Raw genomic sequence first — 15,932 nt, 5'->3', positions numbered from 1 at the left:
TCAGAATCATGTGTGGACTATCAGCAGCAAGAAATACTAAAATACATATTGTCACATACATATTAACATATATATATATATATACACACACACACACACACTTTTATCCTTTAGGGGGTATGTGTGTGTGTATATAGATACCCTCTACACTGAAACATGTAAAATGTTTTATTCCAGTTGGAACTTGCTCATTAGTTTTATTTAACTGGTGCTAGCCATGCAACAACTTCACCTCTGTGATTTCAGAGTATAAGCACTGGAAGAAGGTGTAATCCTGTCTAACGCAGAGACCCAGATTAATTCATTCATTGTGCCAGGGAAGTGCATTCCCCTGACAGAAACCTGGGAGCTCCCTGCACCAGCTCCTCCAAGCAGAACAGATGAGATCAGCTAACAGACTGTACCATGGAGGATTCCTCAGGACTAATTCCAGTCTAGGTTTTCATCATCATCAGTTGCTTACAAAGTCCTTCTGTGTCATATTGTCAAAGACATAACCCTAAAAGCAGAAGAAGTTGTACCAAAAACTGGATCCATGTTAAAACACTGAGACTACATCACCTCACAGAAATGAAAGGTAACAGGAAGAAATAGAATTCTGTATAATTTGAATTTTTCACTACTGCACAAGGCAAAAGTACACCTGTAACTGATTTTTTTTTCAGAACATTGACAGGAACATGAGAAGTGCAGAAGAGTAAAATGAAAAACACTGATTTTTTTAGTAGTACTTACTGCTCATTAAATAACACCTCTCGACAATTTTATGCACACCAGAATTACAGTCCTCAAAATACCCACCACACACACAAAGACACACACACAAGGATCAGCTGCAAACCTGGAAAGCAGAACTAAAATGACTTATAAGGAATGGAAGAAAATCACATGCCCTTGCATAAAAACACAGGTGATTCAGGAAGCAAGCACAAAAAAATACTGAAGACTTAAAGATGAAAATACAAAACCCCAGCAAATACCAAGGCCATCACACCACTGAACAGATAAAAAAAGCCCTCAGAAAGACAGGAGGGATGACCAGCTAGCTTGGTAACCAACTGCAAACAGAAGTGCCTTTGCTTTAACTAGTGGCTGCTAATAAGAAACTCTCACCATGTTGTGACTTCCCCAAGCTGCTTGTGAGTACCTGCCCAGCACAGGCAGACTCTTCAGGGCTTTGGTCTTGATTTCTAGGTCTTTCCATCTCTTAGATGGACTAACAATTCCAGGATTTGTAGGGCAGCATGTAGTAGCCCACTGCTTGTAAAGCAGGGATTGCTATACTTTGTATGATCCCTGATGGTTATTTATAAACTCACCTGAACAAGCACCAGTTACTTTCTGAAAACAAGTAACTTCCACTGGAAGTTATTCCATGTGTATAAGAACATACAAACTAGAAAGAACACTAAAATCACTCATCTATAAAGAAAAAAAAGGCTCCAATCATACACAATTGGTAACAGACAAGTTCCATTTGACTTTCAGAACTAAAATTTTACTGAAAGTTGTAACACTGATCAAAGAACAAGTTTCAAGAAGGTATTCAGCTTTGTTAAAAATTTTACGATTTATAATGCTTGAAAGTTTTAGAGACACATATTCCATTCATGAATCACTCAAGCAAAAAACTGCAGGGAGCACTTGCAATCACAGATACTAACTAGAGCTCCTCTGATTTTTATTAGATTTGCAACTGTCACCTCTAATAAAGATCTACAAGAAATTAATCCACTTATGAAACCTGTAAACTAGTCACATGATTTTTTGACACCACAGGTTTTTATGCTAGTGATTTCATATTTATAACATTGTTTGTAAGACTGCTCTGGCTTTCTACATATTTCTAGAACACTTTTAAGATTCTCACCAAAGCCTGGTTTAAGATACCTAATAACAAATCCCCACATTCTTTAACCAATATTTAATTTTTTTCTTCAAACATTTTCACTACCAGTTTGGCAAGCCCTCTAGCTCACTTCTGGAAGATCACTGTGTTTAGTTTTTAATGACTCCTCCTAGTCTATAAAGAATTTAATTTATAAGATGCCCATGAGTCAAACATCAAATGAGACAGGATCTCTGAATGTTACCAAAGTGTAGACTTGAGGTTTCAGTTGTACCCAAGAGTCAGTTCTCCAGGGAAATGAACACTGACTTCAAGGGATCTAATTTCTACCTGTATATCAGAATACAGGTATTTCTGTATACAGGTAATTCTATATATCAGAAAAACCCTATTCTGCTTTTTTTTCCTTTTGTTTGTTTTTATTTAGATGAAATCTTACAGTAAAACAAACCTGCACAGATGTGAAGGCAAGGTCAAAAATGCTGCAGTTTTCATTCACCCAGGAAGCTTTAAATAGTGGAACAGAAAGGTGTTATATGTAAAATTAAAACTGCAATTTGATCAGAGAGAGTTAATTCCAGTTTTTAGGACATAACTAGGATCAGAACACAAAGGCTGACACGGCATCTACTAGTCCATGTCCTTAGTTCAATAATAGCTTCCAATTCTTTACAGGGCTCTTCAACATTCAAATATGGAAACAGCCATCTAGTTTCACATGACACAAAACTGTTTCTACTAAACATGCTGCAGTGTGAACAACAACATCAACAAGACACATATACACACTTTGAAACTCACCTCATTTGAAGAGAAGGTTAAAGTGTGTGAACGACCTGACAGATTTGGTTCTGTCACTAACCCTGAAAGTTCACAACTTGGCTTGCTATGGTATGTATCATCTATGACAATTCTACTCTGCAAACAAGTGGAAATAATGTTTTATTAACTCACTCCTTGCAAAAGCAGGTCATAAGGTGACATTCTAGTAATTCTGAGTTTTGGTAAAAAAAAGAAAAAAATACCATGTCTCAGTTATCTTCAGATCACATATGCAATGCACTCACTACTTCAAGCATCTGGCTTGTTTTGTTAAACTTCTGAATTCAAAAACACAGTAAAAAAATTTAAAGCAATATCCCCAATAGGAGCACCTTGTGTGAAGAATCTTTCATAACATGAAATGGTATTAAAGTACACAAGGAAATACATGCAGTTACTTTTTCAGTAGGCATACCACACTTGGGGAGAAGCAATTTAAGATTCATTTGGTGGAATTAATTCATGCTGAGTTCTATTCAACCGAAACCTACACAAGCACTGTGAATGTGTTTCAGAAGGTGCTGTTCTGTTGTCAAGATAAAAATCAGTCCTAATTGTTTATGGTCATTAAAAGTCCCATGGCACTGAAATGCTCCCATAACTTAAATTTTCTAAAAATGAGAACTATCGAACCACTGCAGTCAACAGTGAACAAATGGGCTGTCTTTGCCTGACACACACTGAGAATCTGAATAGCAAGGCACTTTTGGCAGCTTGCAGATCAGGGTTTAAATTAGTTCGTGAATAGAGAATACAGAGCTTGCCTAAGGACAAGCTTTCCCAAAACATTAAATTCTGATTTAAGATACTGTATTGTATTGCTGTTCATTTTAGCAGCTTCAATGAGGGTGGTGAAACACTGGAAGGGGTTGCACAGAGCTGTGACAGATGCCCCATCTATCTTGGCATTCAAGGTCAGGTTGGATGGGGCTCTGAGCAGCCTGATCTAGTTGAAGATGTCCCTGCTCACTGCTGGGGGGTTGGACAAGATGACCTTTGAAGGGCTGTTCCAATTCAGTTTTAAAGAGGCTGAATTTGAGGTACAGAATCACGTAACCTGAAAATTACCTTGATATGAAAGATACCACATAAGTGTAAAATATCTTTAAAAGAAATTTTATAATAAATGGACTGTATCAAGCTATGTAAATCTTCTTTACAGTTAAAGTACCAAGTAGTGCAAAAACAGTATAGTAGAGCTGAACACTTTCAAAGTTAAGCAATAACTCAGTGCCTTTAAAAAATGGTTTAACACTGTAAATCTACAGAAGTTAAGCAGTTTGACAATCTGAATATATTATTTTCAAAATAGAAAATTATTCTGAAGTAAAAGATTTTGATAAATTTATTATTTTAATTTATGAAGTACTAGTATTTTTAAAAACATAAAGTAATTCATGCTTGAATTATGACTGTTAGAATTATCATATTGAAACATTGTAAAATCTTCATAGCATTTACTGTCTGCATTCAGTTATTATAGTTTGTGTTTAAAGGAAGCTCTTGGATCTCTATGTCTGCCTCAGCATCTAAACACAGCAGGGTCTAAGTTCAAACTTACCCAGCAGCCAGTACTCACACAACCTCAAACAGGTGACCTGAGCAACCCATGACCCAAGCTAAAGACTACAGAAAAACCCAGGTACTACACCTGAAAATTTTACACCAGGTTTAATAAGAAAATCCTTCTAAAGAATACTAATGTATATGTTTACCAGAATATTTTCTAATGTGACTACTTCCATTTCCAACAAGCTAACCTCCAAGTTACTTTTCTTAAGTGAATGAAAAATAATTCTGACAAAAGCATGCTTCCTATTTTTGCCTTTCTAGAACTTAGTTCTCAGCATTACTCTTTGTTGCCTACAAACATTGAATAATTATTTATCATTATTTTTCAAATTATATTTAAGTCTCCCATCAACTAACTCTACCTTGTGAGGATGCCATATCATATGCCTATATGCAGAAATAATCTGAGATTCTAAGTTAAGATGATGTTAAAGATATTCTTCTTTAGTAACTTATGCTCCTATAAAAGAACCATGTTTTTGTAGCTGTCTTCATTGAGTGCTTCTGTATTTGTGTTCTGATTTCAGTTTAACCTGAACTTTAAATTTTCTAGTTTATTCTATTTTTGTTTTGGGGGTGGATACTTGATCTTTGTACCCCCTTTTAACCTCAATTACTGATAGGCATTTCCAGTCTCTAAAATGGAAAAAAAGAGTAAGAAAAAAAAACCCGAAGAAAAACAAACAAAAAAAAAAACCCACCCCAAGACTCCCATATCCCATCAAACAAAAAAACCCAAGCCACAACTTGATTTTTCCTGCTCCAGCTTAATGAAATGTTGTACATAACTAAAAAATGGTGTTCTATTGACCATGTAGATGATTTTACTAATTACATTATATTTCAGGGAGTTCTTCAGTTTCATAGACATAAAAAGTATCACCAAGAAGCATACTTTGTCCATCAACCATTTTGAAAATAAATTTCAACCTAAACTGAAAATCTATTTAGGAGCTTTTCTTCTAGCCACCCTCTATTCACTCTCTCTTCCTTTGTAGAGCACTTGAGAACAATTCAGAAACAAAACTTTAAAGAAAAACAAAACAAAATGCAAACAGGATATCTGAGCAAAATATTTAATGCAACATTAGAAACACTATGAAGAAAACACAGGCAAAGTAAAGTATCTCAGCACCAGCTGTAATGTTTTCTCCCCTCCTTGCTTCTATTTGGTTTAAAGTAGTAGTAATTTCCTTTTAAGGATTTAGAGCCAGTTGCAAATTATTTTATTCCTGAAAAAATGGTTTGCACCACAGTGTTCTTCAATGCAACAAAAATCAAACACTGTTGAAGGGCTTACCAAAGCTAAATAACGCTCTAGAAAAATAATGAATATGAGCAGTACATGTTTGCATTTTTTTTGAGAATGGGACTAACTCAAAGGGGGGATTATGTAAGGACCTAACTAAAGACCTGTGTAATTGAGAAATCTCGTAAGTCTAAACAGTCTGCAAACACTCAGATCACAAGATTTTAACTCTTGTTCCTGGTTTTCACAAGCAAGAAGAAAGTGATTCATTACTCTGCCAAATTATGAGTTTAAGACTAACTTCAGTATCATTTTAAGACAAAGTACTCCTAAGTGCAGTAATTTTAAGTGGCAAATTTTGTAGAAACAGAAAGCATTTCATATATAATTACATTTCTCACACTATCAATACTAAAACACAACTACAGAAATAGCACACAATGTGACTCAGTATCACTGAGAGTTCTACATGATGTTAGGGTTTCTACTTTTACCCATTCTTTAATAAATCCTTTTACCTGATAATATGGGATACTACAGGCACAAAAGCAGTTAAGTATTATGGCCTTAACCTCAACAAATAGGAGTATTCCTTCCATAAATTTTGGGAAAATTATTTTTGTCCCTGATGTTTTAGTATCAAGACACTGTTGAGCAGTAAAGCATATTTCTTTCTTAGTTTTTTTGTCTTTTCATAATGAGGTTTACCAGCCAAATCCTTGTTTTTGCAGTGCAAACTCAGTGATCAACTACAAGTTAAAATCTACAAAGATTAGTGATTCAAAGCAGTACTATCAGATTCACATCTCTATAAAAGACCCCAAACATTGCAAGTATAATAGCCTGACTTTGGAGATGATTTTATGTATGATTTTAGGATCAATTAATATATGAGAATCTGTACTTTAACAGGGTGACATTTCTACCATTTTAGAAGGCAGGAATATAGCTGAGGACTTGTATATTCTTCCAGCTGCTGGTTTGCAACTGGCACTAAACTGAGGAAAAGAACAGTAAGCAGCAATTACACACTGGAGCATGAGAAGGAAACAAAAAAATTTAAAAACAGTAGGCAAGAAACCAGCTGGAAGGTTAAACTGATAATCAACTTAGATGAAGTATACAAAGATGAAAAGGCTATTATTTCAGGGAAACACTCAAAGGAAGAGAGCACCCAATCTGGTAAGATCTGTACCTTTTTTATTTAAAAAAAAAAAAAAAGTGTCCACAGAAACAGATTATGGGGTGCTTAAGCACCTTATAGGTACCTATAGAAGATACACAGCAGTGGGACTTGCACTTCACTTAGAAAAATTACTTTATTCAGACAGAAAGGAGGAATGAAGAGGGGTTGAATGGGTTCTTCTGAACCAAGGACTTTGAAAGCTAAACCACTGACTGCTTATCTTGGAAGCTTTGCTACAGTCTACTTAAAAGGTCAACCAGGCACTCTTATTTAATAAAAAAATTGTACTAGTCTATGTGTATCTCTTTCAGCACGGATCTTGTAATCCCAAAATCTTTGGATTATTCACAGAATATTGGCCACTAGATGCTTCAACAGAATCAAACAATGCAGAAGCTGTAAATCCACAACTGAAAGACACTGGATAATATTCTATCAAATAACATTCTACTCCAGAGATTAAAAAGTTCCAACTACTCTTAAGTCCCCATGTTATAATAAGGTATTGTATGGTTCTAAAACAACTTTCTGTGTTTTTTTATAAAATATGTACAAAGACAGCTTACTTTTGTCACAGGGACTGTAAATTCATACCAGAAAAAGACGTGGTAATTTAAAAATATGTATTATAAAACCATTTTAGTGCAATCAGCATCTGGAAACATTGGAAGCCACCTTCTTGATATCTGCTACCTGTACAAAGTATCAGTGACTTTATGGAATACAACCTAGGAAGTTTCTCTTCTAAGTTTGTAACTCATTGCCTTCTAGTAACAGAGAGGAAAAGGAAAAAGTGAAAGGGTATTTTAAACAAACAACATGAAGAACAAGTATGAAACTCAAAAATAAGCACAGTTTATGAGGTTACTCAAATAGCTACCATTTTAAATCTGACAAAATCCAAAGGAAACAAGAATGAAAGTGAATTACTAAGATTGTTTGTAATAAAATAGATTTTAATAAAGCATTTTGTCAGGGCATATAAACTTACTTTTACAGCCATTTCTTTCAAATAGTTTAAACTGTAAAGATGGTAAGTTTATGCTTATAGACTTAAGTGTATACTCACACTCTTAAGATGTGATTAAAAGATTTTAAATTACTAAATTATTAGAACATTATCAGTAACTCAGAAGCAGTTTTCTAGAAGACTGTGTTCTACATGTGTGTCTCTTGACTTTATATGTTAAATTTCTAATGAAACCCAGGATGCTACCTTCATCCACCTGTCTGGTACTTGTCTCCTACCTACCAGTATGGTAAGAACTGGCTGGCAAACTGCCTGGGAAGCTGACCTCTCTTGACACTTCCTCCAAGAACTAGACTGTATTAGACAGGAAAACAGATTTGTTTTTTAAAACTGTTCTGTGCTAAAGCTTTGCTTTTAGCATCACAAACAAGTGAAAAAACACTTTGATTGTTCCTGAGATGCTACTTCAGGCTGAATAGCCTCCACTGATGCTTCAACTGAACAAAAGGAATGGCAACACTCACATTTCCTGCTTGTGTGGGCTATAATGTCTCAAACTTCTACAGCAACATTTGTAAGAGGTGATGTGGTCAAGGACTAAGTCACCAAGCTTCAACATACTAAGCAGTGATGTTTTTACTTTATCAAGATGCAATGCTTAAATATTCAAAGCACAAATTAGTCATCTTACCTTGCTTCTGGTCTTCTCTTGACCATATTCACAACTGTCCTGCCCACTCTGAGTAACATGCAAGCTGCTACTAGAAATCTGAGGCTCTTTGTGGCTGTCTCCAAACCAAGAAAAAGGCATACAAGTAGGAACAGGAGAATCTGAATCTGATGCAGATAGATTGTTGCCAGAGTCATCCAGCAGTTCTCGGGAACCTCTGAAATAAGTAGATTAAACTGTGTTTAAACAACAGCAAAACACCTCACCCTGTCCCCCGACAACACAACCTGAAACAACAATAAACTCAACACCCTTGCCCCCTCATTTTCACCTGTGTCTCAGCACAACTTATACTTAAAATGAAAACTGATACTTGCTTTTAAATATCCATGCAAAATATGTTATTGAACAACACAAATTTAAGAACTTTTGCAGCATTTCACACAACACAGTTCAACAATTTCAAATGAAATTTGCTAATTTCTGATCTATTCAACATTCACCTTCCTAAGCAAAATATTGTATTTAAGATAGGATACAACACTTCAATCTTATGAGCCACATTAAAATGTAACCCTGCATTACTGCTACTTCTGTACTATTCTGTGGGTTTTTTTCTTAGGTCATGAGTTCAAAAACTGATCTCTACCTCATTATATTAACCTTCACAGAATTTTTCCACTTTTATCCGTGAATGTATTTTAAGGTCAAACAGTAAAGACAGCTTAAAATAAATTCTTAAGTTAAAGATTTTAGGAATGCAGAATGTATGTGTTAAATGAATAAAATGAAAGAACTACCTGCTATCCAAAGAGCCTCTTAGATTTTCTTTTTCCTGTTTCTTGCCCTTGCCCCCAGATTTCCGTAATCCACTGAAGGGAAAACGACAATGTACATAAAGCATTTACATTTACACAGTGCAATGATTTTTTTTCAGTCAGCAAGCTCATTTTTACGCTGCTGATTTCAACAGTTCCAAAGAGCAATATTTATGTTGTCACAGCATGATTTTTTAGATTATCCATGCAATTAAAAAGGTACTGTCATTCATATTTTACTTAAGAAGCATGATAGAATTATGAGAATACCTTTCAAAGACCACATGCAATCAAAATAAGTACAGAAAATGCCCAAAGAAACTTAGCACACCAAGAATACAAGCAAGAGGAAGAACACAGTTTTATTGCTACAAAACTGTTCATATGCAATACAGAGTGACTTGAACCAAGTCACTAACTACACTCTGTGCAAAATAAACTATACTTTTTATGTTATATATTATGATTTATTTGTTGCAGTACCAGTCTGAGTCTTCAACATTCACCAGCTGCAACAATCTTTATCCCTGGCTCCAAAGGAGCAAGGCTTATGGAAGAATGTAGCAACTCTTCTATTGGTCCCCTGAGTTCTGTTACCACACTGCATTTCCAAATAATATTCAGCCTGCACTTTTGTTCTACCCCTGTTAACAATCTCATATTAGAAATTAAACTCAGAAAGTTGCTCATCACTGCTGTCCACCTCCAAGGATCAGTAAGCAGCTGCTACAGCCAAACCCTTGGGTAATGACATCTCTACTGCAGAAGGAATTAAGGCAACACGGGTGTCTCTTTTGGACTGCAATGCCAGCAGGACATAACATTTAGAGTCCAGGCTTCAACAATGCTTTGGCATAAAATTATGCAAGGATTTACAATTTAAGGCATAAAGAAGTCATGTATTTAGGAAAAAGCTGAATAACCCCAAGAAATTATTTAAGGGGGAAAAAGGACAGATAAACAAATTTAAAATATAGCAGAAACGTTAATGCAACATCACAAATTCCATATGAAAAATACTCTGTGTGCAGTGATGCTGCTACAAAGGAGTATTTTCTCAACATTTTTTTATTTACAGAATATGGTATTCCCTAAAAGTAACACTGCAAACCATTTATTTGAAAATGAACACAAGTAATACCTTACCCAAAATCTGGAAATCTCCTTTTAGACTTCCCTGATGTTGTTCCTTCATTTGTTTCTGCTGTCCTTTCTTCATTTTTTTTTTCTTCTGCTTTTCACAGAGGAGTGAAAAATAAAAATGTTGTTCTAAAAATACTTGTGAGCATCAAGTACTTGATGCTTCTAAGTAAATAAGATCCTAAAACCTGAGTAACAGCATGGAAGTTCACAGTCACACACGTTGAAAATACTACAGCCATATCACTTGTTATCACCTTCCCATCATTCTGTCTGTGCAATATCATTGAAAAATAGCAAGACAACAGTTGCTTATGACTGATAAAAAAATATTACTTTTGGTAAACAGTAATTTTATACTCTGTCTACAGAAAGATGAAGTATTTTGCTTCAATGAATTACAAAAAAGAGACAGTTTAAGAGAGGTTTAGAAAAAAAGCACCTCTTTCAACTTCAAAATACACCAACCAGCTAACTAAAATAAGATGCACAGAAGAAAGCCAGTTTTAAAGCAACAGTTAAGCAAGTACAGCATTTATTCATCTCGTATTATGCTTAAAGTATTATAAGATGTTCCTTTTGTATTTCTTTCTGGTTCAGTAGCTAGTTCAGGATAGCTACCTAGCTTGTGCATGCAAGCTGCTAGCTCCAGAAAGTGTGCCTAACCAACACCATCTCTAGTACTCAGAGAAATGATCGATCCTAATGAGCTCAGATTCTTGGAAACAGTATAAACTTTGACTATTCTAAAGAAATCACTGGGACTTGGAAGCTCCCCCAAGACTGTGGTATTTTCAAAACGGGAATACAACCTGCTAAAGTCCAATTTTTCACCAGAGGGAGCATGTTCAATTCCAAATGTTACATTAGTAAGTGAAACTGAGAGACAAACTTTAGTATCATGCTGCCTCTTCCCAAGGGATCGTGACAGATCACTTGCAATGCCTGAATGTACTTCCTTCCAAATTCTTGGCCTAACAGATTATTTTTTTAAATAACTGATACATGCTTTGTATTGCAAAAAAGCTGTTTCATAACTAAGCTGCCTACAAAAGAGATGCAGCCTACTTTTTTGAAGACAAAGCAGGCTTTAAGCTTTGCATTCAAGACAACACCAGAAAGGATGTACACGGATCCCTTCAACTATCATAAACACCAAAAATAATCTTTACTACACAAAACTCAGAAAAACTCCCCACAGCCCCACCACCTAATAATCCTTCCTGTAGCACAATGGCTGTACCAAAGTTTACATGCTGAAGAGTCAGGATACTCACACTTTTTTTTTTTTTTTGCATATCTGACCAGTAGTTTCTGATCAATATTAGAAAATTCTCTAGTTAGTTAACCACTGTTTTCTAAACAAGAACATCCAATAAGTTATAACTGCCAGTTAACCTGCTTAATTTTCCTGTTAATTTAAATAAAAGAATGAGGATTAATTTTAATATGTAAATTATTAAAGAAAAACAAACAAACCAAACAGAAGCTAGGATAGACACTATTCTTTTTGAAGACTGTCTATAAACACATAGAATGAGAGGAGTATAAAACAAATCCTGATACAGGGTATAAAGAGAAAGGTTTTGTCCAAGCTGTATAGAAAAGGCAGAGTATAATAAACTGCCTTGAATTACTGTGCCAGCTGACTAAAGAAATATCAAGCATTTAAAATACTTTATCTGGTCTTTTTCAATTATTCATAAGAAAAAAGTAAAATACTTATGTTAAATAATGATTAGTAGCTACTAGGCTGATTGTAATACATTTAACCTTTCCTAGTGAGAAGTATATTAAGAGGGCAAGATGAACAATGCAGCAATTCCCATTCCATTCAGAATCCATATCTTGTTTAAACGTGGATATCATCTGGAAGCTCAGAGCCAACACTGAATTATTCAGGGAATTGGGAGATCAGTCAAACTTACTCATTGATACACTGTCACTTACAAGGCTAGTGGTTTCCAGAAATCTGTCAGGACCTTCACTGATTACCCAATCAATGAGTTAGTTCCCTTCTAGCTTACATCAAAGCCACAATTTTGACTCTCTAGATTTATAAGTTTGAGCTTTTACCACACTGACTTAGACCTGTTCCTTTCTGTAACTGTTTAACAGACACAGAATTCTTTCTGCAGGCACCCTTTAGATTCTTGGTGCTATAAATAATTTTAGAAGTGCCGAGTTGTAGCAATTTGGTAACTAACTTGCTGCAGATGAAGGAGCTAAAAGATAGATAAATGTATTTCAGTACCTACTACTGTTGTACCAAAATCTTTCAGTAAGTTATAATGACCTTGCGTACTTTTTGCAAACTTCAGAACTTCTCTGGAGAGTTAAAAGCCTTTAGAACAGGTTATTGGTTTGCAGTCAATTAATTTTTCCTCAGAGTAGTTTATTGTTTAATATTCATTTATATCCAAAATCTGTAATACTTTAATCCTGATAGATTAAAATAATAATAATAAACTCAAGTCTTACCCTTGGCCTCTTTCCCTTTCCCTTTTGTGTCTTTTTGCTTAACATTCTTGGGATACCCTGAAGGAGAATTTGGAGCCATCTCTTCAGGAGGTGAACGAGTGGTGGTTGTGCTATTTTCGTTGCTGTTGTTTGGTTTATGTGTTGGAGAAGAGTGTGTGGAAGCAGAAGGACTTGACTCTAGAGGACTTTCTGTGCTTTCTCTTCGTTCAGGCTTTTCACTCATTCGATCTCTGTCATCCAGGCGTGGGAGAGTTAATTTTTCATTCGTTTCTAAGGTCTTTGTTAGGTACACAGAGGAAAGCTCTCTGCTGAGAACAGTATCTTCTGAATCCTCATCCTTCAACAAATTCAAAAGTTTTTATAAAATAAGTATGACATCTAATAATTTACTATTTGATTTTATTGGCTTCCCTTTATCTACCCTTATATAGATATTTCTGCACATCCCAAATCATCCTTCCCTAGCAAAATCAGAAACATTCTGGTACATCTTGGTCACTCTAATTCAATACAACAACTTTTCAGCCTAACTGAAGAAGTAGTTCAATCTTCACCCCCTATGACAGACTCTCTCCTGTATCAACTACATAAACCTCAGTTCTTCAACTGTTTTCCAGAAATGTGCTAGAACTTTTTACTGGACTTAAACAATTATTTATGTAATAATAAAGCATTTCCAAAGTGTTTAGTTTTTGAAGATATTTGGTGACTAACTTGTTTCAGATGGAAGAATTTTAACTTAGATGAGCATATTTCACAATATACCACCATGACTGTATCAAAACCTTTCATAAGTGGAATACAACAAGCTTGCATGCTTGAAATTCACTTTGTCACAAAGAACACGTCAGAGATCTGGGGAAACCCTATACTGGCCTTCCAGTACTTGAAGGGAAAGGAAAGGTGGGGAGGGACTTTTTACAAGAGTGTGTAATGACAGGACAAGGGATAATGGCTTTACGCTTTAAGAGGGTAAATTTAGACCAGGTATCAGGAAGAAATTCTTTACTGGGAGTATGGTGAGACACTGGAACAAGTTGCCCAGGGAAGCTCTGAATGCCTCATCCCTGGAAATGTTCAAGAATAGGTTGGACAGGGCTTGGAGCAACCTGATCTAATGGGAGGCATGCTTGCCCATGCATGGGAGCTGGGACTAGATGACTTTTAAGGTCCTTTCCAACCCAACTCATTCTATAATGACATCTGTGGTATGAACCTGATCAGGGTTTTTCACTTCGCACAGCTGAAATATATGAAGCTTTGGCACCATCTGAATGAAGCACGGGCAGCACTTACAGTCGCAAATAAAGATAAAACTTAAGACATATTCAGGCATATTTATCTACATAATTATTCTACCACAATCAGTACCTCCAGACTTGCACTCTGTTGTCCGGCCCCAAGAGATTCTTTCAGCTTTGATCGAGAAGGTGGCTGGCGCTTTACTTTCAAAGCAAGCTGGGCTTTTGCTTTGTGGGCACTGGTGTCTAATCTAGGAGTATCCCCAACAAAAGCATCAAAATCTGCAACAAATATGTACTTCTTTTAAGACCACCAAACACTGGTAGGCAAGTTCTCCAACCCACTGCTCAGAAAATACTCAGGAGTTAAATCAGAATGTTAAATCTACCTCATAAATATTACTATATGAAAACAATTGGTATATATAATACAATATTTAGACATATTGTGACAGCAATTTCTATTTTAATATACATCTACCCAATTTTCTTAATTTAAAAAGATAAAAATCCATTAGGATATAATAGCATTACGACTTGGAAACTAATAGACAGACATTTGTGCCAAAAAATGTACTTTCCTGTCCTTTTTCTTTGCAAAGCACGTAAGCAGGTAACAAATATTTTGAATGCACCCTTCTCATGTGAACCTCCACCTGATCTTTTGTTAACACTGGGTATAAAATTGCAGGGCAAGAAAAGAAAAAAATTTAAAAATTTTTTTTAAAAATCACAGCTAGTTTTGTTGTAAATCATGACTAAAAATCAGTGGGATTTGATTTGACAAATCTCAATGTTTTAGCCCCATTTACATTATTGGTTTCACAAACAGAGAATGTGAGAAACAGTGAAGATGGGTTTCTCTCCTTCCATCTCCTCCTTTCCACAGTCTTTAAGAAATGCATTATTACAATACTGAAAATGTTAGGGGACCTAAACAAAAATATTCACACTGGCTCATGTCCAACATTCACCCAGTCTGTAGGCAATAGCAAACATAGAACTACTTTTAACAGGAAAAAAAACCACTGCACATGTAACTACTCCTAAATTTTGTTCAATATAGATAAAATATTCTACAACCTACTCACCAGAAATCAACATATCTGAAGAATTCAGACTTTCTTCTATTGATTCCGTTTCTTTTTGATTCTCTTCTCTTGTCTGTTCATTATATTGGCCTGGACCTTGACACCCATCTCCCAATACACCTCCACCTCCACCTCCAAACATATATGGCATTCTCTCATATACTTTTAATTTACTTTCAAGATCTGAAATCTGCAAGAATTAAAATTGAGGAGTGAGGTACAGCTCTCCAAGAATGCAGAAGTTTATTTCAAAATATAATACTGCTTTACTTTTTCCTGATATATTTTCAGCTGTTCTGCATATTTCTGGTCTCTCTCTTCAAGTAGCCTTGTATGATCCTCCTCTTTTTTCATAAATTCTAGTTCTCTGGTGAAAGAAATATATACATATACATGAAACAGTAATATGTAGAAAATTAGAAAAATACACAAAATAGATATATGTACACTTGCATTTGCTAAGAAGCATTGTTAGTAAATATAGAAAAAATCCACCTGTAAGGTATAACTGATTCATTAATCTTGTAACATCATGCATTTGTATGCTTCTACTGTTTTCAAAAGAAAATACATATGACACTGTCATTTACTCTGGGCTGAAAAAAAGCTGCCTTGCAACACTTTCTCTACAAAGTTACAACCATGTCTCTACCTTTAAAAGTGGCAAATTGCATATACATTTAAAGCATGAAATGTGCACAACTCTCACCATTACATCTTACTCTCTTCCACAAAGATACATACACACAGAATTTTTCTTTCAAAAGCTATGGCAGAATTCTTTTTAGGAAGATAAATTGTATTTCAAGTTTCTACTTGGTTCATGTTACAGAAATTGCACTG

The 15,932-nt window shown here is 35.3% G+C and overlaps 1 protein-coding gene across 6 annotated transcripts in view; it reads right to left on the bottom strand.

The window, feature by feature from the left end:
* The window catches only part of LOC139797678 (neurabin-2-like), a 41,030-nt gene that overhangs the window by 4,867 nt on the left and 20,231 nt on the right, over nucleotides 1-15,932 (bottom strand). For 2 of the 6 annotated variants that reach the window (XM_071747329.1, XM_071747328.1), the window contains exons 10-17: nucleotides 15,360-15,456; nucleotides 15,090-15,279; nucleotides 14,129-14,280; nucleotides 12,758-13,094; nucleotides 10,283-10,370; nucleotides 9,119-9,190; nucleotides 8,340-8,535; nucleotides 2,651-2,767 (exon numbers count right to left, since the gene is read on the bottom strand). In XM_071747329.1, coding sequence (XP_071603430.1) covers nucleotides 2,651-2,767; nucleotides 8,340-8,535; nucleotides 9,119-9,190; nucleotides 10,283-10,370; nucleotides 12,758-13,094; nucleotides 14,129-14,280; nucleotides 15,090-15,279; nucleotides 15,360-15,456 — 1,249 coding nt within the window. Of the gene's footprint in view, nucleotides 1-2,329; nucleotides 2,357-2,650; nucleotides 2,768-8,339; nucleotides 8,536-9,118; nucleotides 9,191-10,282; nucleotides 10,371-12,757; nucleotides 13,095-14,128; nucleotides 14,281-15,089; nucleotides 15,280-15,359; nucleotides 15,457-15,932 lie in introns of those variants that run through there. The other 4 variants (XM_071747334.1, XM_071747331.1, XM_071747332.1 and 1 more) reach the window with 4 other exon arrangements.

Source organism: Heliangelus exortis, chromosome 6 (assembly GCF_036169615.1).
Source record: "Heliangelus exortis chromosome 6, bHelExo1.hap1, whole genome shotgun sequence".
Classification (NCBI taxonomy): domain Eukaryota; kingdom Metazoa; phylum Chordata; class Aves; order Apodiformes; family Trochilidae; genus Heliangelus; species Heliangelus exortis.
Note: the sequence above shows the minus strand (reverse complement) of the source record. Positions and strands in the feature narration are given on the sequence as shown.